General features: G+C 34.0%; 1 protein-coding gene across 2 annotated transcripts; it reads right to left on the reverse strand.

Annotated features, from left to right (window-relative positions):
• Window positions 1-27,618, reverse strand: KDM6A_1 (Lysine-specific demethylase 6A). 2 transcript variants are annotated; one of them, XM_051217749.1, is made up of 19 exons: window positions 27,368-27,618; window positions 25,948-26,014; window positions 25,564-25,913; window positions 25,347-25,522; window positions 25,176-25,310; window positions 22,731-22,950; window positions 20,388-20,583; window positions 18,705-19,077; window positions 16,200-16,327; window positions 14,012-14,779; window positions 11,633-11,941; window positions 10,387-10,645; window positions 9,667-9,733; window positions 8,537-8,795; window positions 6,506-6,649; window positions 5,384-5,706; window positions 4,518-4,644; window positions 1,083-1,250; window positions 1-507 (listed from the first exon to the last, which is right to left on the reverse strand). In XM_051217749.1, exons 1-19 carry the CDS (start codon window positions 27,436-27,438, stop codon window positions 472-474), a joined length of 4,176 nt encoding a protein of 1,391 aa, XP_051073962.1. In that variant the 5' UTR covers window positions 27,439-27,618; the 3' UTR covers window positions 1-471. The 2 variants fall into 2 exon arrangements, with proteins under 2 accessions (XP_051073962.1, XP_051073961.1); XM_051217748.1 differs by adding an exon at window positions 27,236-27,333 and having other exon boundaries at window positions 16,537-19,077; window positions 20,388-22,950.

Consider the following 27,618-nt stretch of genomic DNA (forward strand, 5'->3'; position numbering starts at 1 on the left):
CTGGGTTTTTTTTAAGAATTTATTTATTTAAAAATAAATGATGCAAAGTGAAATAGTTAAATAGTCATTATACAGCTAACGGTAAAACAAATTTTAACGTGTAATATAATGTTAGACAAGTGGATTGATTTGTTGTTTGTTTTTTTGGAAGTAGTAGTAAAATTTTACAAATTACAAAGGAATATTTAAGGAATTAAAGAAATTAACCATACAATACAAAATGAAAATACATTAAAGAATTGATTACTTCAATGGTTAATTTCTAATTTTTTCATATTATACAAATTAATTACAATAGGGAATATTCAATACAATATTTCAACAATTAATAACAATGAAAAATGTGTAAACGTGTATATCTCATTGTGGTGGTGTATAATATACAAAAGTGAAAATGTGCTGCTCCATAACTATCCAGTAATAACATTATGTATTTTGTTGTATATATCGATTCACAATAATGTAAGTAGATCAAGTTTTTCCCACTGGATAAGCTGTGATAGGTTGCTGTAACGATGTAAAAAAGAGAAAAAAAATGAAAATCACAAAAAACAGGTTTGTTATTTGCCAAGAAGATTAAATTATGTGTAACTTCCGGGAACTTTATAGACTGTATGCATATATCTGTCCATTGGCTATTATTATACGATTTACTATTCTTAATCTATTAATTACAGTCTCTCAAACTCACAGCCACTTTTGGCTTGATCTTGCATAATTTTTATCTGATGGTATATGATGCGACCTGGTTTGTTTGTACATAGACTACATATGTCTGAAATATATGATTCATACAGTGGAAGCTGATATTCTGTTTCGGACTCAAACGGGCAGGGCTAGGCAAGAAAAACAAATAAGGAATCAGAGTTAACACAAGGCTGTTAGTGCTGTTTTACCGTGGTATTAGTTCAGCACAAGAACAAGTTTATATAAATCGGTATCCTGATTGGCAATTTCATCGCATAGTGATTGACAGGGGTAAAAGTCATAATACAGTTAGGGAGTAGACATTTTACTAAGTCATTTACAGATTATTTAATATATAATAAGAATAATAATCAATAGAAGCAAATAAAACTTACAGTTTGAAGTTGAAATTTATCAAAAATTTCAGCCAGCTCATGAATATAATACTCAGATAAGATAATGAATGTTTTTAAAGTAGAATCCATACGACGTGCACAATCTAAACATCTAACAACCAATTTTTTATCTTGAGATAAAACAAATAAAATATTGAATACTTCAATCTGAAAGAAAACAACAATAATACAAATACCAATAAATCTAATATCAATCTAGTTTAAAGTAATTCTAACAGGTAAATATCAAAATCATTCTAATTCATTAATTAATCAATTAGTTACATATAATTTGTGAAGGAGATTTTAGAAGAAAAAAAAAGAGAAATTATTATAAAAAATTAAATTGTTTTTTTTATTCGAATAATTCAATACTTTTTATGTTCTCATTTGAACATTTATGAGTAAATGAAAGAAGAAACTTAATGAATATTCAGTAGGGTCCATTGAAATAAAATTAAATATTTATATAATCTGAATGTATACATTTAAACAAGAAATATTGAACCATTAACAGTATGACAGTCAAGTACTGAATATTTTTTTCGGATTCATTAAAAGAATTATAACTTTAACATTAAAAAAAAATATGTAAGTTAACTTTGTTATATCCCGACGAAAATAATGAATGGTAACTGTTAGGATCTATTTGTGAATACTATACAAATATTCTTATCGTATAATTGTTAAGTAATTAAACTGTGTATATTTATACTCCTCTTATTATAAGCTTTATTTTGATCTATAGATTATTATTATAAGATTTACCATTCTTAAGTTATGCTCAATTTATTAATTACAGTCTCCCACAATCACAGTCACTTTTGGTTAGATCTTGTACAAATGTGATTTGCTATTTTATGGTGTGATGTGGCTCGCTTGGCTAGTATATAAACTCATTATGTTTGATACATATGATTCATATCATGGAGACTGAGATTGATGTTCTGGACTTAACAGGCATGGAAAAGGGCTATTCAGGACTCATTTGTTGGTCATATAAGTCCGTGTATCTAAATTCGGCAATCGTATAAGCTAAGGACATAAGAAGCCTTGATGGTTTTCATTATAAAAACAAAACAAAACCTTTAAGCTAACAAATATTATCTTGAGAAAATAATTAGTCAATGTTTAACTAATACAATTTGTGCATAAAACACATTTAGTGCAGTTTCTATAAACAGTTTTGTAGGAAAACTTGAAGAGTGAGCTTTAACTCTACAATCTGTTAGTGATAAATTGTCTTTGGAATAACCTGAAGTCATAGGCTAAATTGTAATTGACAGATAATTCCCATTTAAACATTAAAATTAAAACACGAAGTTCAGTGAAGCGATCTCTTTTCAACGAATTTATTATCAAGCTGTACAATCGTATATATATGAAAATTTTCTTTTTGTAAAAGTACTAATTCCTTGAGGAAATGTGAACACAATTAATAAAAAAGGTTATAATACTAGATTACGTAATATGAATAATAACAATAACAATAGATTTAGTGAATATAATATGAAGATTAAAATGTTCTTGATATAATAATTAAAGGTCATAGAGGTGTAGAAATGAACAAGGCGATATGATGAGCACTTACGAATAAAATAATGAGAATACAAGACATAAGTAAAGGGGAATACAGTAATAATAATAATAATAATAATAATAATAATAATAATAATAATAATAATAATAATAATAATAATAATTGGATAATCAAAATGCTTAAGGCCAAGGTAACGATAACGATAAGACGTACTTCTTTTGTACGCATAGTTCTGGTTTAAGCTCCTGGATGGTAAGAGCTTCGGCTATTTTTAAGAGTTGGATACGAAGAAATCTGGGTAGATTTGAACGAATCATATAAACAACCTTAAAATCAATTTGTGGATGTGTAGAATGGTTATAGTCGATTAGGTGTTCAAGTATAGAACTCCTAACTGCTTTCCTTTCACCCTTATAGAACCAAGCTGTGATATGTTCTCGTATCCGAGTTGAAAGCGAGCGCCGGCTACGGCCAATATACCTTGCTCCACAAGAGCAGGTGAACTGGTAGATGCACATGGAGGCGACCAGACGCGGAAGCTTATCTTTTATGGATACAGAAAATAAGTTTCTACTAGTGAAGGATATTCGCAGTTTTGCCGCGTTAAATGTTCTTCTAATAGTTTTTGTTAGACGATTTTTGATTACGTCTGATGTTCGGTCACCTTTAAATTCCAGACTTATATAAAGGTTTTTCTTTGGAACGGAACAACTAGAATTCTTGTCGCGACTACTTCTATTCATATTCTTTTCTATGAACCGTTCAGGGTAACCATTTTCCGTCAAAGTCTTCTTCAGGAATGCGAGTTCTTCGTTAATGCATTCCGTACTGCATATGTGATGTATGCGATGGCATAAAGAATGGATAAGGTTTCTCTTCCTACTTAACGGAACCCAGCTATAGAAGTTGGTTAGCTGGCCATTCCATGTTTGTTTCCTAAAGATGGATCTTTTTAAAGAACCATTGCTCTTTCTCATCAGACGTACATCGAGAAAAGGAATTGATTGGTCTTGTTCCCTTTCTAACGTGAAGTCTATGGAAGGGTGGCACGAGTTAAAGGTGTGTAGAATATCATCTAAATCAATATTATTGTCACAAACAACAAACGTGTCGTCCATGTATCTCACGTATAGGTGGAATCGATTGATCATTGAACGGAGTTGGTCGTTTTCTACTTTTGCCATGAAACAGTCTGCTAAAATTGGACCCAAAATTTTCATATATATACGATTGTACAGCTTGATAATAAATTCGTTGAAAAGAGATCCCTTCGCTGAAATTCGTGTTTTAATTTTAAATTGTAATTAGTTTGTAAAAACGAATATTTTTATGCAATTCTGTATTAAATGTATAACACAACAAAACAATGGATAAGTAAATGGAATGGAATGAAATAAAATAAGTGGACAAAATTCCACTGAATTTATGAAAATGTAAAGAATACATTTTTAATTCCGAATTATGATATAATAATAGCAATTTGTTAAACAAAATAATCTTTAGAAGACAAGTTTTTCACTATATCACGTATTAATTAACCAACAAAAAAAATTCAATGTGTACTATAATTATTGAATGATGAACTACATTGTAGAAATGAATGATGAAAGATGACAATTTGAAACAATCCGATCAAACTGGAAACCCTTAATTTGAATTATATTTAACTTTCATACACAATAATTACATAAACAGAAGTATTCTATTTGTGAATAAAAACACCTATTACTTAATGCTTTTAATACAAAGTGTACAGAAATATCTATTTTTTATTAAATTACTATATTAACTGCTCTAGTAATTTGGTAAGAAACAAATTAATCTATTCACTTTTTTAAACACTTTATATTTAGCAAAATAGTATAGAGTAATAAATTAAATACAATTTCGCTAACCTCACAATCATGACAGGAATGAGCAATATCATCAGGTCTTTTCCCGTGATGTTTAACAGTTAAATTCATCTTCTCCAGGAAATCAGTAGTCAACTGAGATTGAATAAGACTACGAAGTAATGTGTGCCTGAAAGTAGAATTAATATTTAAAAAATGTAGATGTGCCAATTTAGCGTATATATGTGAATTGAAAAACCTATCAAAGTAAGGTGAACTAAAAATGTACAGGGCGATTCACTAAATTTAACATGTAGGAAACTTCGCTGCTATTTACAAGACAGTAGAGACCACATTACAGACAGATCACAATCAATTCAAGCAACACAGATCTATCCCCTCGAAATATTGTAATGGATAGAATTATTTTATTGTTTTGTAAGCATCTTATTGATTCTTATACTTTTTCCACAGTCGAGTTCAGTTTCACGTTAATATTTTATTACAGTTGTCAGTGGCTGTTTATTGTATTGTTTAGAAGTCTTAAAATTCTACGTTTATATCCTGGTGAATATGATTTAACAACTTTTAAACGTACTTTATTTTAGTGAGGCTATATTTGTAAATTAAAGAAATTACTCCGTTGATCCTCATTAAAAAAGGCTATAAGATAGAAATATAGACTGTGCATAATCAATCTTTCATTAATGCTCACAATGGACTAATAAACTTCAAAAATGAGGAAAAAGTAATTTAAAGGATTAAGTTTTCTCTTGATACATTTAGTTTAATGTTAGCTGAAGCTTCATTATTTCTATAACTTCCTTAAAAAAAGACGTCATGCATTGAACCTACATCACTAACATGAAGAAAATACTCAGTTTCTTTAATTAAATAAAGCATAGAATATTAATGGTAAAGATAATTACTTGATTAATTCAAACAATCCCGGATCTGATATTTTTATATTTTTAGCCAACTGCCAACTAAGATGTGTCATAGGTACAACAGATTTAACTCCACGTAAACGGTTGAATTCATAACGTTCAATAGCAAGTTGATATTGTCGAGCAGTCATACAGCCAACATTCCATGCTATATTGTTACACCAACCAATAGCTTGTACCCAATGAACTGTACCTGCATTGATCCATACTAAATCTCCAGGTCGTTGAATGAACCTGTAAACTGGTATCTCTTCCTTGTACAATGTTTCTAGATCAGGCCACCAAGAACCAGTTAGATAATCAACCTGAACGTACAATTTAAAATAATAATAAATTAATTTAAATTATTATTGATATGACAGGCCAATTCCATAATTCAACAGGTACAATTTCCAGATAAGATAAAAACTTATACCAGTACTATACCATATAATCAAGCTAACATAGACCGAATAAAAGAAATAAAAGTGAGTAAAAATTTCTTCAACTCCATTGATTTCAATTAAATAGTACATCACTTTAAATGGACTTACTTAAAACAGTTAAGTGAAGGAGATATAAAAAAGAGATGACAGACATAAAAAATAAGTGTTTTTAATGCCACGTAGTTAATACAATTACTTGAATACTTTTTATGATATAGTCTATTCTGCTATTTGTGAAGAAAAATAAAAATTGATTTACAAGTTTTAATTCGTAAAAGACCATCATGAAGACCATAAACTACACAGAATTCTAATAAGTATCTTCCAATACAAACAAATTTTCAACCTTACAGAAATTTTGCTGAATCAACTTACAGAACAAATAAAAGTATAATTTACAACCTGCCAACATAGCCTAAAACTATTTTTTAGTTGAAGTACAGAAATAGTTAATCAAGAGAAATAGGGGGATTAAAATCGTCATGAAGAATGTCAGTAAATGGAGAAGATTGGAAAAGACACATTTAAAAAATATAAAGTTTTGTACCTCCTCTATTCTAATCCACATCAGATCATAATATTACCTAATGTTTTTTATGACTATTTCCTACACTTATCCAAAATATTGTCCTTAGTTTGAAGATAATTCTAGTAAATAATAAACGAAATTAAAACTCACATTATTCTTTTCACATAAATTATGAATAGCTCCCCAATATTGTTCCGGTACGGCAAACCATTCACAATCACCTGGACCAATATTAATATTAACAGCACAGAAATTATTATTTTCTTGATGACCAGGAGTACGGGAACCAGGGACCTAAGGCGATGAAGAAAGAATCGTTTGCTTAGATTTCAGCTGTAAAAATAAAAATTGATTAAATCACCTTCCCCACCATCATCATCATGACGATGATACAGCTGAGTGTAAGAAGCAGTTCACCCACTCAATTTACGATCGCGATTTTTTCACCTTTGCCATGAAAAAACCGTTTGGTGAGTTTAAATGGGAAAAACAAGCTCTCAAAATTGAGGAACAGTAATTGGACCCTGATGTGTAAAGAAATTGGTAGCGGTGAGACTATAATTTATGGACGAGGGTCTTAGTTCCCCAGATATATACGGAAATATATAAAAATCAAATGCCTCTACGCTAAATAATTATTAACCTGATTCAAAACTCAAATTTAAGATTATAAACTCAACGACGACAACCGGTTCTCAAAGCAGCCAGTTACACAAATTACTGCCCAATTATATTGTGTCAATTGAATAAGTAAACAATTTATGAACAGTTAGTTTAACCGATAAAGTACAGGAAAAGGAAAAAAGTCGATTTACTCATGAGCAGTTTAGTTATAAGATACGAGTTTCAAAAATAATATTTCATTTTGAAGATTGAAAAGCATTTGGACTATAAGTACATTGATTACTGATTTAAATTTTTTGATAATTAGAAAGTTAATCATTCTCCAAAAAATTAATAGACGTGAAAAATTGCAACACCATGAACGAAAGATCCAAACAATTAATCATGGAGTGAACATTAACTCTGGGATCCAGGTACATCCAGTTGATGAGTCCAGACTAGGACGAAACGCCTGTCGTGGGTTCGCTACTAGGCACCATCCATCTCTACATATAATCAGCATTATTTTAATTTTGTGTATGATCAATAAATAACGAACTCCACAATCTGAAGAGATTTGTACGTAACAACATACATTTGTATACAAGCATCCAATACATTAAAATTAAGGTATTGAACAACAGGTTCAGACAGAACCAACACTGGAGAAGATTTGTAGCTCAGGTGGATGATTTTGATGTTTTGTTCTCTGAGCTGGATGGTTTGGTCGTGGAGCTGTCATCGTTCTTCTGAACGACATCATCAGCACAAACTTCAGATAGAAGTGAAGTTTATGGAGAAATTCGAACACTTCATCTCCATTTGAAGCTTGTGCTGATGATGTCGTTCAGAAGAACGATGAAAGCTCCACGACCAAACCATCCAGCTCAGAGAACAAAAACTCCATCAGAACCAACACTACACATTACAATAGGTTCAACTATTTCTGATCACAAATCCGACTGACGTACGATTTACGTTCACGAGACGTTTACCAAAAATGTTTCCGTACCACTGTTTTACCCAGATATAACTGTCCAATTATATCATGATTACATAGACCTAGTGGATGTATATCCCGGGTAAGAAAAAACAGAAGTTGTAACTGGTAAATACTAGAAAACAAATTCATCGCATCCAAGTAACTAGTAACAAATAACCTGGTTTTAACTAAATAGTCTGTTATAGAGACACCATGTATACTAATCAATTTTTGAAAAAGCTGCGGAAATAGAAGACGGTTTCTGAGTCGACACCAGTTTATCTCATCAATAAATCACATATGGTATCCTACAGATCATGGCACTCAATTGTTTGAAATATCAATAGTCTTGTACCTGGCGTGATTTTGTGCATATTATTTTCAGGCAGTAGTTTGGTTGAAATGTAATGTAATTCAGTCTTATTTTCGCTTGAATTGTGTTCAATATTATCATTACTAATCTTATTAATAATAGAAATTGTTGTTGTTGTTGTACCAGAGTTATGTTTAGTACCTTTCATGAAAACATATTTTCGTCTTTATATAGAACTACACTTTTACATGCATATTAACGAATCAAGAAAAATATCTCTTACTTTCAAATAAAGTTGAACAGTATTCAATCCTAAAAGTGGATAGCCTACATGACTAAGCATGCTGAAAGCGCTTACAACTCGGACAAATATAGGCAATTTAGTAAGTTCATGGAGTTGAGGTAACCACTTTTTCTGATCTGAAAGATCACAATTTGTTCCAAAACGTATTAATTTCAATCGTCCATTATTCTGTTGATTTGATAATGAGTGATTTTCATCACCAGATATTTTATTTCCCACATGATGAGGTTGATTTGTACTAGTATGATTTTGTAAGAAAAAGAAACAGGATAAAAGTAAATCTTTTTTTAACAAAAATTATTCAAAAGATAACAGGTACTCAAATGGTCAACCTGTAGAACAAAGATAAGTTATTAATCAAATGTGTCGCTCAATTTCATGGATTGGTTGAAGTTAGACATTAACACCGTTGGATGCAGGCTCAGCGGTCTAGTGGTTAAGCGCTCGAGCGCGAGACTGATAGGTCCTGGGTTCGAATCTCGCGAGGCGGGATCGTAGATGCGCACTGCTGAGGAGTCCCACAATGGGACAAAACGACCGTCCAGTGTTCCTAGGTTTTCCATAGTGGTCTAGCTTCAATTGACTCATGATCTCAACCACTGAAATATATTTTCATTTATTTATTTCACATCGTAACTGTTTTTTATGTCACATATTGGTTTTCTGACATAAGATCAGTCAAATAAACTATTGATAAAAAATAATAAATACAATGAAATACAACCGCTAAATATTCAAGTGAAATGGAAAATATACTGACAACAGTTTACTAGAGAATTCATTATAAATTTTTTTAAAAATGACAACGCTTATAGAGATGTGGGGGAAAACAGTTCCTTGATATTCTATAACCTACATTTCATTAAAAATACGAAGAATATACGAACCTAACTAGTTGCAGTAAAAGATTTAATAACGATACAACTATCGTAGATAAATAACTTTATTACAATAAGTGGTATTAAAAAAAAACAAGCAAAATTCTACATGTCACATAACGCTCTAATGTATATAGTTTGAGTTAAAAAAGTTCAATATGTTACAGCTTATCTAAAATTAGTCGGATAAATAATTGAAAAAGTATCAAATTAAATCAATAAAACGCTTACTTTAATTCTGAATTTGTTGATTCGGTAGACCAATGAGTAGAATTTTTTCGTCCACTTCCCGTTACAGCTAATCGAGGGGAAATAGAGACAACAAATAAGGTAGATTGGTTACAATAATATACCATAAAAAATTTCAAGAAAAAAAATTAAATTGAACGTTAAAGATCCTAAGCATGTTATTGAGATTAACCACGATATTAATGATACCTCATAGTCATGTGGCCACTTTATTATACCACATTCTGAGGTATAACGCAGTCCGTACCTAAAAAGATATAAGTAAACTAAACAACAGAATTCACGAGGATTTTCTCCGCACACTCAAATAAATTCTTACTCTACCACTATTATCAGTGATCTGTAACGGCCCTACGGTAACGAAACCAAACTAGCAGATGCTCAGATGCTTACAAAAGTGATCAATTACCTATCATGAAATGAATGTATCGAGAAAGTCATTATAAAACCGGAGGAAATTCTTACGACGAATATTTTATCAATTGTGTCATTTTATTTCACAACATTTCGGTCTTCAGTCTTGTCAACTGACAAAGTACTACAGCCATGGTATGATTTTTCAAGATAAACAATTAGTTGACACGAATAGAACCTTCAACCTGTGACACAGAGGACACAAAGAGAGCTTAAATTAAAACGCGTGTTCCGTTTCTATTTAAAAACATAATTTATATCAATTAAGAACTTTTACACTTGTCATACCATTCGATAAGCTACCAGTAGATGATTTGGTGTCTACAGATATGGCGGATAGTGTGTTAGAAGTTGGAGTAGAAGTAACTGGTGCAGTGCCGGAAAAATTCACAATTTTCTCTTCCTTCATTGCTTCAATAAATGAAGCAGCTTGATAAGCACCATATTTAGCAATTGTTGTGGTAGTTTTCGGTGATTCACAAAGCCATACAGTACGTCCTTGAGAATCAAGGTTCTGGTCAGGCGATTGAAGACGTTGGGTTCGTACCTGGATATATTTATATAAATGTATAAGCAGTGCAAATGGAAAAAGTGGGAGCATCATCTATTCAAAAGTCAAAACAATATCCATTCAAAATAAAATAGCATCAACTTAAAAGTCACTTTGTGAATAAAAGTAATTTGCCATTTAAAATGCTTAAAAACTAATGGTGTAGAGTTTTTGGCCAGAATAGCATCATGTCTTTCAAACAAACCGACTTCAGAATTGGTATTTTGTTGAAACCAATCCACTATGAAAGACTTTATCAGGTAACAAAAATATGTAACTATTTGATGGTTGAAGGCAACAAATAATCCAGCGTGCGGGATTGTGGATGTGCACCGCTGAGAAGTCCCACACTAGGACGAAAAGACCTTCCAGTGCTTCCGTGTTTTCAATGGTGGTCTAACATTACTCACTCATAATCTCAATCAAAACCCAACAATCTCAACAACCCTATGTTGATGACAAATAATAAGTTTAGGAAAACACCACCAAATGTTTATTTAAACAATCTAAATAAACTTTAAAAATTCGATATACAAGTCCGTGAGTCTTGTATTTTATAGCTGTGGATAAAAACCAATAAATAGTTGTTGATACAAATAATAACGAAGAGCTAATGTTCAACGTACATATTGTAGCTAAGAAGTTGAGAAACTGGTTACCCCAAGTATAGGAAAGGGGTTAATTGTTTCTAGTGGAATTAATTAGAATAGCCTAAATAAAACCCATATTCTTAACAATACACCTCAACAACTGATCAACACAAATTGCCATAATACACAAGAACATCATTATTAATCGGTTAGAAAAGGACGTTTTCAAGTGAAAAAAGAAAAACAAACTAGTCTCTTAGAGAATTTCTTAGAAATAAATTAAATGAGGTTATTTTCTGAGAAAGTTCAGCAAAAGTGACAACGTTCATAGTTAATTAATCAAAACTGACCGGCTAAATTACAATAAGTACTAACATAAATGCTACCGACTTACTTCAACTCGATGTTCTGGGTTGGATTCAACCAATGATTTAGTAGAAAATAAACCTAAATCCAGGCGCAAAGCAGCAGCCAAACCACGTATTACAACTACTGGTTGTGTAAAACAGTAGCGCATTAATTCAGGTGAATGAGCATCATTGCGATTTTCCAAATAAACACTTGGTGTGGGAGGCAGCAGCTTATCTTTAGGAGGTGGTGGATACGGCTTTGCAGGAGGTTTCGGAATAGGACTACCTTCCGGTAGTAAGCCAGGCCACCAAGGTCCACCTGAATGGCCAAGACCACGAAGCGAAGACAAGATCTAAAATAAACATCATCTTAATTAGAGAATGAGGATAAACAATGAAATTATTTGGAGCACAATAAATTAATATGTAAATTTTATACAAGTTTCTATTAATTTGTACATACTTTTTACGTAATTACCAAGTTTACTTATATTTCAGTAGAATAAATTCACTTAGGTAGGTGAGCTTTTTTCTATTCTCAAGCGCTGGTGCTATCATAACTACCGTAAGTTTCGAAGAAGTTAAGGCATTCCTATTAGCATAGTTACGAATGATATTATTTGTTCATTAATACACTTCCGTAAAAGTGATCTGACGTAATCAAATAGGATTTATTAGCTACAACATATTTCTGTAATGTAACGTCCACAAGGAAAATCAAACGCCGTATTGGTGTGAACTACTTTAATTTATAAGTATGAACTGTAAGATATTTCTAACTCGGAAGTGTAGTTGAAAATGCTAAGCAAGTAAATAACGCTTTAGAATAGAGAGAGTGGAATTCAGTAAACTGTGAATAATGATCGAAGATTAGGTAACAAGAATGAAGTTATGTCCCTTGTGTAGGGTTTAACAATCTAGTTTCATCAAAAAATAGGCGATTCTGTAATCTAGAAACGACTTTTGAACGAACTTTGAGTGGCCTTGAGAAATTTCAGCTAATCAGGAAACAGTCGGTATAGAAGAATGGATATACTTCCTCAACATAGTTTAGAAACTTTAGGAAGAGGCTCCACAGTCCTAAAATCGTAATGCATTCAGTATAGGAACTCCATAGCAGTCAACCTTTGGAGCCATGATAAGATTGCAAAGATTCTTTTGGCCTCGACCCCACTGCTTCTATAATATTGGTATGTACTCCCGCAGTGGGGTCTACAAAATGTCACTTGTGAACGATGACACGATACACGTATCCAGGTCGAGATAGGCATCGATATGCTCTCCAGTCTCCCGTGTATGTTGTGGTACCCGGCTGCACATACTCCCGTAAAATTGGTATCATTATTGTAGTTCGTCCGTCCTGAAAGTGTCACTTTTGAAATGGTCTATCATATATATCAAAGACGTGCTCATTGTACTTAAGGAATATTACTGACCCAGTCTTCTTTAACACTTGTTCTTCTATTGAATTTGTGTTTTCTAATGATTATTTCGCCCATTTCTGCGATCTGCCGATTCCTCCAAACGACTGACTCAAGCTTGTTATTTTCATAGCACATATATCTCGACAGTACTCATACCACTGAACTGCCGAAGCTTTAGTAACATCTGCAAAGGTTGCAACCAGTGTTACTGGTGATTTTATTATCCAGTTTACAACAATCACCATAACTTGTCATAGTGTCAATCGGGATCGAGTGAAAAGTTCCCATTCTAGCAGGATTTTTCCTCCAACAAATATTACATCGGAATAAAACATCGTCGCGATAGTTTGCACAATGTCCAGAAGTCATTTAAACACGGCAGTCGCAAATAAACGAGCTTCTCAGTAATCCCTTCTGTTGTAACCGCTCAATTATAACATCCTACTTGAAATCCGCTGTAAATCTATTGTATGTGAGCACTATGTATTGAAATAGGCCCCGTGATCTAGAAATCGCTAGCTTGCTTCTGACTGACTCGTCCATAGATTACAGTCTCACCGATGAAGTATTCAAAATTTCTGAGGTGCTGACTCGACAGTACTAAACACAGAGCTCAAACAGCACATCTGCAACCGAGAAAAACTTCACATTTCGGGCTAAATTAACAGATGAGGACCTTGATTCTCAAACATATTCACATATATCGAGCCCGAATTTGTAATAATTGAGTTATTCATCAACTAACGGTACAAGTGCTATTCAAATAATTGTTTAAAATAACGATGCTTACAGCAGATACCAATGAAAGATATTGAAACAAGCAGTAAATAATGCCTACAGTTGTGTTTTCTATTAAAATAAGTAGATAGAAAATTGACAACAAAAACAACACTGATAAACAGTCTGTACTAGCATAAAATACCGACATCTGATTAATATTTCATGTATGAACAAAAAACGTTAATGATTAAATACATAAATATGATGGCCATAGCTCACTTGCGAAGAAGACATATTGACATGCAGAGCTGCAGTGATACTAGTCGGTGGGTTTAGTGGTTTGGTTAAGTAAGCATGCAAATCTACAGGATCTGAAGATGGATTATCTGAAGAATTGATAAGGGGGTCAATACCAAGTTCTTGAGTTAAGCAATTTTTCATGTCAATTTCATCCTTTTTGGCTGCGTTTAAATTAATTGTCTTTGGTGGATTAGTTGGAGTTGAAGAAGACGGACCAGATGTAGAAGAATCACCACATTTCGATTGACAAGACTTTTCATTTATTAAAACCTGGTTATTATCATTATTACTTGTAGGCCGCTGATCACCAGCACTAGAGCCCGTAGTAAACAGAGCTAACTCAACAAGATCCAATCCAGTAGCTGCTTCAGATCCATTTAACTGAGCAAGCAGGTCATCCGTCAAGAACCCTAAATCTTCTTCAGGTAAATTACCCGATCCAGGACTATCAACAACAGCGGTTAAATCATCATCCTCAGCGGGAAACAAATCTACTGTATCTTCACCAGGTACACTGGATGGATTACGACCAGCATTAGAACTACCTGTCGTAGCAGTAGTATCCCCGTGAAATGGTCCAGCCGAATCAGAAGTTGAAACTGCCTCATCGGCAAAATCACTGCCCGATTTACATGTTTTCAATTGTTTCTGATTTTGTATCAGTTTGTAATGATGATATCTCAATGATTGGTTTTGTAAATTATTAAGAGTTTGACGTTGTGAGGCAGTTAGGCAACTACCCTGAGCCTTAAAATTAGAAAGAAAAGATATAATTAATAGTACAAAGTAAAATCTTTTCGTACAGAGTTATGATTACCAATGATAAACAAACATTTGATCCGATGTGAACGTTCATAAGAAAGAATTGCTAATGCTTCTGTTTTCATGATAGCATAAAAATAGCCAAACACAAATAAACTATAACACGATGTACCATTGGATGTTTTTAAAATATTACAATACAAGATTTATGTACATTCCATGAACTATAATTCTACACACATTTTAAAAACACTTAGGATGTCACGCTGTATAGTATTAGAAAAGAAACAGACTTAAACATGAGTTAAGGATATGTATAATACACATAAAACAAATTTTCTTAATAATAAGCTGTGTTGGTGTAGTTAAGATGTGAGACAAAAACAGATTTTCAGAAAAACTGTCGTAAATCCATCGAAAATGAAAACTACAACAAGAATTATTGCTCCATACTGATGTTCTTAACTAGGAATTTCAAGACAGATTAAGTTAGACATGACACTAACACATAACTGTCCATGTTACAACTCTACATATCAGTATAATTAAAATTTTGTGAAGCAAAGGAGAAAAAACAGCGATATTCACTGGAGTGGGAAGCTAAACATAAGAGATATGTCTTAAGACGAAAGAATGAGGTCGAACAAAGAAAACGATGGAATGATAATAAATTCGGATATCGAAAAAGATTAAGAGTGGATCTAAATATTTCACTGTGAGTGATTTCTCACCAAGTTAGAAATAACCAAATTCAGAGCCAAACTCCATAGAATATAATCTGTTTTGTTTCTTAAACCTATGAGTAACGGTGCGTCTTACTGACAATTTCCAACTGGCATGAAACTTGAGTTCATTGTTTCCTGCCGACTACTTCAAGCCACTTTACATTAAAGCATGAAACTATACTTGGTTGCTGAGTTACACAAACAAAACAAATACATTTTTCTCTGAAATTCATTTCGTGGTACATCAACCAGAATTCATAAGAAAAATACTTAATTATTTGCAAAAATCATAAAGTCTGATTTGCTGTTATACTATTCCAAACTAGCAATGAGTACGCAGAATAACATGCAGAATAATCAAGGGATTGTTAAACATGCTAACTACGATTAAGATGAGAAGTATAACACATGCAAAACAAAAAGAACTAATTATAAATATTTATTTTTTTAGAACTTAGAACTGTAAACTTTCCAAATAATTCTGAATAAGGTAAAGTGTTATTCGATGGAATAAAGATCTAAAAATACCCCGAGTCAATCGGCTTTTTTAAGAGCACATTTAAAAATGAGTGATTGAAAAAGTCCCGCATATATTCTGACGAAAACTGTAGTGAGGAAAAGAAATTTGTTGACGAAATATTAATGATAAACCGAAACACCTCAAAAATATATGAATTTACTTGCAGGGAATGTAACAGTTGAAGTTGCTGATTGCTCAATGGTTGAACAGGTGTTGAAGAGGATGGATCACTATGACGTGATCTTTTGGACCCTCCACACTCATCAGTTCCTTCAGTTTCACATGGACCTAAAATATGAAACAAAGTAGTAATGTAGAATGAAAACTGACAACAAACTGAATTAATAGTCCGTGAAAAACATTCCACAATAAAACGTATCACAGTAGGAAATACTGAATGGATTTAGCAAAATAAATATCTCAAAACATTTTCAAAGTGAAACAGTTACCCAGAAAGGCAATGAATATAAGTTAACCACATGACACAAGAAACCTACCCATTAACGCACCAAAAACTTGACGGCGTAGGTGAGATATCCGTCCACCAACCAAAGGACGAGTTTGCTGTGCAGCAGTTCGTTCCGTCCTACTTTGTGGCAGTGAAACATGGCCAGTAAGAGTAGAGGACATTCGTAGGTTACTAGTATTTGATCATAGATGTTTTCGAAACATTGCTCGTATATCCTGAAACCACCGAGTAAGTAATGCAGTTGTCAGGAAACGGATGCTAGATATGGATGACAAACCAATTGACGAAGTAGTGAAACTTCACCAATTGAAATGGCTGGGACACGTATTACGTATGCCCAACGACCGACTGCCTCGATGTTCAGTGGTATAGGAGTAGGTTGGAAGAAAGCTAGGGGTGGCCAGACCAAAACATGGCACAAGTTCATGAAGTCACTGACAAGTGGACTGAGTCATGTTAGTAGGTGTAGACTACCTGGTTGGGGACCGCGAGACGATAGCAACCGATGGTTAGAGACCCTGAATGACATGGCTCAAAATCGTTTGCAATGGCACAAGTGCATCCACTCTTTGTGTTCTCCCAAATTTTAATCTTCTGAATTCTTCATATCCTTTTTTTTCTTTCCAAATTTGTTTCGCTGGATTATATTCCTTGAATAACATCTCCAAACCCTAATCTTTCCGATTACTGCTTATACTCTTAATACCTCTACCACTACGGGATTTGAATGGACAACTGCATCTCTGTGCTAATGTAGTATGGCAACTCGAACTGATGTACGTACGTACGAAGTTCTACGTTGTTACTGACTGACTAACTGATATCTCCAATGAAAATTACAGTAAATTTAAAGATAAACTCAAAACTAATTACAGAATCGTGTGAAAATGATGTGCAAATTGGTATTTTCCAACTTTTATCGTTATAATAGTCAGTTTGTAGTGGATAAAGAAGTCAAATTAGGAGAACCAATTTATTAGTTAATACAAAATACAGAATGTCTTTGTAGAAGGGCGGCCTGCTTGAGCATCTGGGCTACCTGTTCCCGTCATCTAGTTATCTATTTTTGTTTGTTTTAATATATCATTATGTCTATTAATCGCATAACCTATTCTGCTGAGTTTCTGAAAAGTGTACAACTTTTCGTTGTCAAAGTTACAAAAAACTCAATAAGAGACAATGTGGTTGCTGGCAATATACAACGAAAAGAATGCACATTATTCAGATGCTCATTTACTGAACTGCTAACATCTAACTGGCGATGACTCAATATTTATCGCCAGGACCGACCAAGAAGAAAGAAACGGAAACTTGTTGAAATACTTTGAGCTGAGAATTCTATATTGTACCAAAAATATAATATTGAATAAAGCTGATGATAATAACAATACGAAAATCATGCTTTAAATATTTCATTTGCACATCTTTCACCAATTGTCTCTTACAAAATTTACCGCTCCTTCATTCCTGTTTTTATTACAATTACTCTCTGTCTACATTCTTACTCTCGTCAATCCGGTCTTTTCAACACATTGCTGCCAGGCATTCCACTTCCGATCGGTGTTACATATTACTTATGTCCGTCGACATAAGTAGCATACACCACAAGTTGACAATTATATTCATAACTTCATAAGAGCGTTGTTCACCTATCAAATAACTTTTGAATTCCCTCCGAAACTAGCCACATTTTTGGTTACTCTGAACATTAATCTTGATACAGTGTTTTATTTTATCACTAGAGATCTTCTTAGTCAAATGAACTTTGTTGAATAGATTAATATATGATAATTTCAATCATTATTGTACTTTCGAGTCATTGGGATTTATTACCATGACAAAATGTAGGACAATTTTCTTTGATAGCGAACAAATAAATAAAAAAACGTCATCGGAATTTACGTAATCTTATAACTCATAAACCAGACAAAAAAATATTTGATCCCAACAGAAATATAATCACAATACAGTCAAATTATGTATTCGTTTAGTTGTCCTAAAATATATAATGACTCAGTTATGAACCGAATCAGAAAAGTGGTTATATTATTAAGCAGTTCAATAACCATGCATATAGGTAATAATATTTTATTTATTTATTCGTAAGTTTGAAGCAACTTATTAGAGTGCAGTTGAAAAGTTATCGTTTTCTACAACTATAATCAAACATCGTATCGAAAATAAAGTACATCATACCGTTGAAACCAGACTGGCGCCAACTACTACGTTTTCTAAGGACTGACTGGGGAGTTGGGATTAACAAAAGACCAGCTAAGTGCCTATCAGAACGCTTAGACGAACCACTCCCAGCATCACTGGCAGCTGCCTCTTGTAACATTAACTGAAGTTGACGCTGGGTTAGTTCAGCAGGTATAGGCAGGCTCCATGCCTCATCTACTGTGGGTAATTTCGTTATTCCACCACAACCAGGACCAGGACCATTGCCGACCTGGTTAGATGTTACACTATTGTTGTTCGGACCATTAAATGTGCTTCCTGTTATTTTATCTGATAGTTTTGGAACTAACTGTTGTAGTACAGCTAAACGAGAACGAATCTCTGGACGAACCTAAAAAAAGAGAAAGGAGTATCAGTCGTTTCGATACAAATGAATTACTGCATTATCAAATGTTATTCATGAAAACATCCTGTAACTTATAGTAAATTCACATTTAATTTAGTTCAAGCCTCTACGAGAGACAAAATTCAAAAGAAGTCATTTATGATAAACCTGTACTTTTGCAGTAGGGACATATGGGTTTGAACTCTGCCACAGCTACTTCAGTTTTAGACAACCAAATAGTATCACTAAACCTAGCACAAAGCGTGTGGCTAAAGGTCAATCGCATAAACCTCCATCTGACCACTGAGTTAAATTAACAATTCATAATATATATAATTCATTCCATTATATTCCGGAAAAAAATATGTGAATATGTGACTAAAATAACACAGGAACTTCTGAATTCAAAGTCTATAGGGTTCTTATTGCTATAAACTGTAATCAACATAAAATATACCCGATTTAAGTGGATCAAACAAACACTTTTGGCTATAGATAAATTCTTCTTCGTATTGTGATAGTATGACAGTAGCATACGAAATATAAACTGACAAAGATCAGAAAATTCGATTTTTACAAAAATTTTACTCATAATTGACCCATCACAGTACATCAGTTTATGAATACAATTGACTCATAATCTCAGCTATTGAAATTATTGCAATCTCCACAAAACCCCTTATGATACAATTGAAGAAGTCAAGACAATAGTTGCAGTATTTGTTGTTCGAACTGCTGTAAATACACAGTTACCTGGTAGTACTACGTTGTACTCTAAAGGTATGAGATGCAAATTGAAAGACTCGTCAACAGTATATAATAAACATTATATTTTTTGAAAGCCTTCATCAAGAAAAACCATACACCGTTAAAATTCCAGGACAATCTTTGTTTATTAGGAAAACTTATTTCTGCAAATTTATCAAACGGAAAAACAGTCCTTAAAGGTAGATCGATAATAAATCTGTTAAGAGTTGGAAAGAAGAAACTCAGCAAATGATACTTGATGCCAAACCCATCCTAATAAATTATCTAACAGTGAAGCACTCAATATTCATTTTGAAAGTCGTATTGCAAATGCTATTCTGAAGTGTCGTTAGAATACACATTAGTCCTTAGTTAATTAACGAGAAAAGCATTAGGCTGCAGTACAACATACATGAAAACTTCGCTGATACTCTGTAAATGTCAGTCAATTATTAATAAATGTACGCTTTCAATAAATGACGTCAATGAAATAAGCTAAAAAAACCATGTTCGATCTTTAAAATAAACTATGAGATTTAGAAATACTAGATAATAGAACATACGCTAACCTCATTATGCTTATCAGCGTTTACAGCATTTTTGTAACATTTTAAGGCTTCTTTATACTGTTGCATGCTTTCATATAAAGTACCCAGATTGGCCCAAGCTGCAACATGACATTTGTCCAATTGTACAGCACAAAAGTATGCTTGAAGAGCATCCATCGGTTGACTTTGCTCTTGATAGAGCACACCGATAGAGCACCTAAAAAGTTACAGAAGAATCATAAACACACATTAATTAATAAATGTCTAGGGATAACCAATAGTGTAAACTCACAGAAACATAGTGAATCACTTACAAAAAATTGCTGACTACGGAAAAAATAGTACATAAATAAAAGGATGGTTTTTATCTTACATTCTTATCAACGTGTATAAAATCTTTGTTACCAATCCTCCGAATCAGACACGCAATATTGTAAGGAAAAATACGAAACATTTTCAAGGACAGTCAAATCAAATGCTAACAGTACTCTTTACATCACTATATGCTTTGAAAATAATTATATTAACATTGACTTAAAACTAATTGTCTAAATTTCATTCAACTCATGGATCTTTTTTCTAGGAAACTTCCATGTCTGAAACCCATCAATAAAACATACTTAATTACTCCACGAAAATATAAGCGATTGGTCAAAGGAATGTGCTTTTAAGGGCTGGAATTATGTCGAGTGGTTTTTCCAACAATATTCTGGAGTGCGTCAAATTAGTAAATAGGAGATAATGGACTACATATTCTTCACAAACTAAACGGTAAAAAATGGCATCTCTGACGGTAGGCAAAACACTTAGACATTAGCATTAAGAATAACAGAATACTTTGAAAAGAATTTCACAAGATATAAATCCAATGGTTGTAAATGCATAATAAGATTACGAAGGCAAGACCAGAGAAAACAAATACGCCTATAAGGTTTTTACACTGATCGTCGCGCATAGCTCGTGAAATAGGAGCCAAATAACGAGTCTCAAGTGATGAGTATGGTATGACTTGGTATACTACGATAAACCTTAACATAGAGGAAACTAAGGTTACATGATTATACCTATCAATACTGAAAGTATTGATAATGAACATTATATTTCATGTTACTAACTAGAATTTTTCAGTGACTATTTTTCGTAACACAGCCAAAAAAAGAAAAAGCCTAAACCCACTGCAGCACTCTCACTAGGTGAAAAGTTAGGGAACTTCATCTTGTCTGTCTTCCGTAAAAATGGTTATCCCAGAAACTTCACCAAAAAGTCCTATGAGAATTAAGCTAATGTAATGAAATCAGCCACAGAAAATGAGGAGTGAATAATTGTCATACGTGAAGAATACCTAAGTAATGAACATGAAAATTTTGAAACTCTTTAGGATCGATATCGTCTAAAAACTCGACTCCATCTTATAAAGATAGAATAACAAAACAGTTAAAGACAAATGCACTATCATTCACAAAATAAATAATAAAAAATTAGACGAACACTGGATTGGAAAAAATGAACTCCCCCCTTTAATCACTCATACACACACATACTAAGAATGAAGCGACACGTTTTGTTATCACTCCCATCAATACACACAGACAGTCATGGACATGAGTACTGAAAAAAACTTTTAAATTCTGGATCAAGGAGATTCTAAGGATCACAGTAATTGTCTAGAAGTGCAGTGTTCAGACTAATCGGTAATTGGGTGACACATAGACATGTACCCGATCTATAAACCCAGACGAAAAAGGTCAATCGATCACATGACGGTCAGAGATCAATAGAAAAAGATAATCAATGAGAATGGAATGATGAATGAAGACAATGACACCTATAAAAACAAACAGTCGCCATGTCGCCGGAACGAAATAACTAAAAGGCTCATTACAAAATGAAATGACCACTGGTGATGTCGTCCAGTAAGACAAAGAAAGCTATTCAGTTAAACCCTCTGGTTCAGAAAACTCAACTACGAAAACTAAGAAATCCCTTATTCAAGTGTATTTACTGAAATATGATGTAGAGAAGATTAGTCGACAAAAAAGAATTAAAAGTCTACAAAGCATATTGTTCGCCCTACCGAATCATTAAAATACTTTACAAATACTGCGGTCCCTCTCTTATGTTCCCAAAGTAAAAATGAATCGAGTAGTACTACACATATGTGAATGTTTTACATGAATATGGTTTAATTGAATCTGATGTTTTTTAAACTACTTAAACAGTTATTGTGTAGATAAAAAACAGCAACGTTAGCTGATAATTACTTAAAATTAAAATTTAAGTAACCAATTTGTCACCATACTTTCGAGAGAGTGAACATTTTTTAATAGTACAGTTCTAAACTATGAAGAAATTGTAAGAACAAACCAGGTATCAGCACTAGCCTCCGTTTTATCTATAGAACTTCTATATGCTGCGAAAGCCTCTTGAACATGATTTAAAGCAGCTTGACAACGGCCTAGTAAGTACCAGGTTTTGCCATTGGTGTTATCTAACTCCAAAGCACTTTGAAGCCACTGAACATCTAGGCCTTTTTCGTTTGGCGATTCAGGTTTTGATCCAAAAGCTCCTGTGTGATGAAGCCAAGCTAAAATTTAAAAAATAAACACTTTTTACTTGAAATTAAAGTTTTTCATTTTGAGAAACTCACATCTGATAGTGTACTACTTGGTTTTCCTAAGTCTGTCAGGTGCTACTCGGAATTCATTGCTAACAACTAATACTGTTTGAATCCAAAGTACGGAATCTAAGCATAAGCTGTCACAGATAAGACACATTTTTCACCTGAGGACCAGAGACACCATCAACACTTAAAGGGTGAGATAGGTGGGGAGTTGGAGTCTGCAATTTATTGCCTGGAAGTCAAATGCTCTAACATCTAAGTAAACACCCGTAAATAGTAATCTTACATGAGAAAAAATTCGAACATACACATATCATTACTTTCTATTTAATGGTTTTTACTTGAAATTTAGAATTCGGCGATCGTTCCTGATTTATTAGTTCTACTGATATGCTTCATAACACCTCATGAAATCTCCCGCCAGAAGCCATTTTCCACAATTTACCATGTCGAGATGCCATTAAACCCCCAACCAACATATATTTCTAGATCTATCGGATGGTTTATTTTAGCAAAACTAAACCTTGTGTCTAACCTTAGAACTGCTCAGCCCGTAGTAGTACCCACACACAAAAGTCAAGGAAAGAATTTAATATAAATGAATGTAGCAAACACACTGAGCGAACTCCGTACTGTTTATTTCCGGATATTTCTTAGTGAAACAGTCTCTATTAAATGTTCCACTCATCAGGTTACTGAACGGAATCGATTCTGGATAAGTACTACAGACAGTATGTTTAACGGTCCAAAAGAAGCGGTAAATTCTAACGAACAACGGGTCGTTGTGTTCTAGTAACATGAATCAGTTATTTGCAGTCATTAGATTAATACCTACAACAAACAAAAATGTTTAGCAAAGCTATAAACAACTTTACTCGCTATTTTCATGGCGTCATACAAACGTAGCCAGTGTCTAATTATGCTTATAGGTGAGTTGACAGCTATCCTTGAACCTAGCTCGGTATGATATTTAGTTGCAACAGAAGCTGCAACCAATGAACTGACATCGATCCACCGCTGAAGCGTAAAATTAGAGTAAACAAGGGCATGATCAGAGTCTAGATAAGTACTCTATGGGGGGGCAGCAGTCTTGTACGCAATTATGACAAAGGTAACTGATTGAGATGTGATCAGTCTGAGTCCAGACATAGGATCCCTAGGCAGGACGTCAGGTGACACATTGATGATAAATGTGCTGACAGTTTGTGCTAGCCAGAAATAGGTTGCAGTCTGTCCACAGTTGCGGCAGACGGTCATCGTTATCTGACCGGAGACAAACAAGTCCTCGTTGGCTACCTAGTCGACTGTGCTCCGTCTAGACGCTCGACCTCAACATTCAAACCTATGGCGAGTAGTACTGTAATATCTGTCGCACGCACTTTCTAAAGACCACTTAACTGGTGCTAGATCTCGCCCTTAATTGCGTCCGGGCTGCAATCTGTCGGGGCGTAGGGAGAGATAACAAAAAGACTACGCTACCCATATCGATTTCTCACTTTGATAGAGCTTCCTAATCTAACAGATCATAACCGACTGTTAGTGAAGATCCAATCGATCTAGCGCTTGGTGCAATATCATTTGATTTGTGTATGGGCTACAGTAATGCTCGAGTAACCAAACCACACCGGAGCAAGTGTTTTTCCTACGGGGTCACTTCAGAGCCTTTAGTCTAGAGGTATAATCCACAAGGCAGTGGAGCAACGTTAGAGCATGCGATCCCACGGTAGCCGATGACCAAGAATAGGTTTATGTGCCATCTGTCCCCTCAGGATCTTGGGACCCATATACACCACTGATTGCAATCAAGGTTTTCCAACCCCTCCGGGTGGACCTTCCGAACCCCTAACCCAGTTTAAGAACCAGATATTACCTTTTCGCCCTCCCAATTTCTTAAGTAGCACCTCGACCGCGAACAATCAGGGAGTGACTACAACCGGTGAGTCATCCACGTATCGTGCATTTGAAAGAACATGTAGAAGCTAAAATATGACATAACAGTTGATTATATTCTGCATTCGTAACGAAAATATGGTCGATTCACACTGCATACCTCGAATGTTACGTTATTCTGCAAAACCAGTAGTTAGTAGGTATGTAAGCTTAAGTAATTTAGCATAATAATACAACTTGAGTGATCAATGTAGTTAAAAATGGAAAAATTAGGGAAGAATAAATAAAATATGACATACCTAATTGTCGAAGACAAAGATGGCGGATGTGTGAAGGAGCACTGCTTTTCTCAACATCCAATAATTGGAAGTATTCGGTCTTTGCCTGTTTAGGTTTGCCACACACCTCGAACAGATGAGCGATATGAAACCGTACTACAGTTAAGTTAGTTAACTAAAAGATAAACCAACATTCAATCCGATTAAATGTGGCAGGTGTTGAGTCGTTCAAAGCTTGTCGAAAATGTCTCAAACTTCGTTCGAAGTTATTTTGTACCTTGTATATATAGCCAAGACGGATATTTATCTCTTTACACTTTGGAAACCACGGTTGTAAATATAAAATTTGCTGAAAAAGTCTGATAGTCCTGGAACAAAGAAACGCCTGAAGTAACAGTGAGTAGCGTACCTGTTGAATACGTTGAAGCGAAAACAGCACAGGCCTAAGCCATACAGGAAGGGACAGTTAATAGAAGATTCCTTGGGACAAAGTGATTCAAACTTAAGATACGCAGACAGAGCATCGTCAAAACGATTGAGCAGAAGCTGGAAATGACCAAGATGTAGATAAACTTGTGGTTCAATGAGTTTATCGAGCTGTCCTGAGTATTTCTCATATATTTTGTATCGTACTGAGTTCGGATTTTCCTCTATGATACCCGCCTCGACTTTGGTAAGAGTTTCGCTTTCCTCCACAGCACGCTCTTCCTCAATCTCCAGAACAGTCTGAGAGATTATACTATCAAAGTAATCGACGGCCTATTGAAAAATATAACTAAATAACATAATTCACCTTTTCCAATAGTTTGCGACGTTCGTGTGACTCGGGAGCGTCAACTTTAAAAACACCGAACTCCAAGCTGAAAAAGATTAAAAATACCATAATAAAGCAACAAAAAAACAATCATGTACGGTCAAGCCTAAACTTGTGAAATTTCAACAAATTTCGAAGCTGTAGGTGGTCATTTATTCAGCATAAGTATTTGAAATAAACCGTCTCTTTGATGAATGTCTTATACTGTGAAATGACAAGTTTCCATTCTGTAAACATATAACTTCCTAGAGAAATTTCTACCGTTCGGAATCCAACATCAAAGTCTCTTTGAGAATATTGGCCTTACCGTGTAGAGTAGACATATGAGACTATATGATTACGATAAAAGTCAGCTCTAAAAATCAATGTGTTTTGCCCATATGCAAGTATTCCATCGGATTTTGGAAACGGCATTTTCAAGTGGTTGAAGAAACGTAGAGAGAGGGCCAAGGCTGAAAACATTTCGCATGTTTAAAAGGTTTTTCAGTGGGCTCAACGATTTTAATTAAACGTCTCTAAACAAAGGTTGTGACTATAGTTTAAATTGAACTGTTAACTCAAATATCTAGATATAAACCAAGCTGGATCTAAATTGATTAAAGCCAATAATATAACGCATTGCTAAGGGATACTAATAAATAACATAAGACCTGGTAAAAATGCACATCGGTCTAGTTGAAACATTGAGTAGTTTCCCTGTCTTGGAAATATTCCAAACTTTTGTGATAAAAAGTAAAAATAAGTAAATCGGGAGACCCTGACGGAGAATTATGGACAGGATCAATTTAGATCGCACCTCGTTAGCGCAGCGAGACGAGTGTAAGGGCGAATTAAGAGCAGTAGAGGCAATAAAAGCATAATTTGTAGTGGAAAAGATTAGACACCGAACAAATGATTCCAGAGGAATAAATTGGTAAAATAAAGATATAAGGAACTCAACCCAAAGCTAGTATTACAAGATTGTGGCACCAATCAAATCATCGTCATTGCACCCAAAACACCCATTTCTAAACCTTGAAATCAGTAACACGGTGTTGCCACTGGATGTGAACAATTTTCTGGACAAGACTTTAAGCTTATTTTTTATATCAAGTGAAAAGTTGTGGTAGAAGAGTTATGCACTACACGAAACACATCCAAACATATATGTCGCTATATACTACCAACTATATTTTCAACTGAAAAATGTGAAATAGGACAAGCAACACATGGTGCAGCTTAAATGACAGATTTAGACTGGGGACGAAGAATTTGGACAGTTTCGTACCGTTAAAGACTCAGTGTACATATGTATTTCGAACAGACTTCGGATATGTTTAGGCAAATATCGAGCTTCATTGCGAACTTCTTATGACGGAAATAAGTCTAAAACAGCTTTTCCATAAGTTGTTCCACATACCTATCTAATTGAGATAGTAAAGCACAATCCTCATTGCTGAATATACCAGAGTCGCATAATTCCGTAGACATTAAAAGATTTTAAACTTGGCTCAAAAGCACGGACAACCTTCAATCCACTTTGAACTTCAAAATAAAATCCTTATTCATTAGAGTGTGCTCTAGATAGTAGGAAAGTATTCCTGTTCATTTCATTGTATAATTCGTATTTTATTTTCTATGCATCTGCAGTACAAAAGCATTCGTTATCAC

This window comes from Schistosoma haematobium, chromosome 1, assembly GCF_000699445.3.
Source record: "Schistosoma haematobium chromosome 1, whole genome shotgun sequence".
NCBI lineage: Eukaryota > Metazoa > Platyhelminthes > Trematoda > Strigeidida > Schistosomatidae > Schistosoma > Schistosoma haematobium.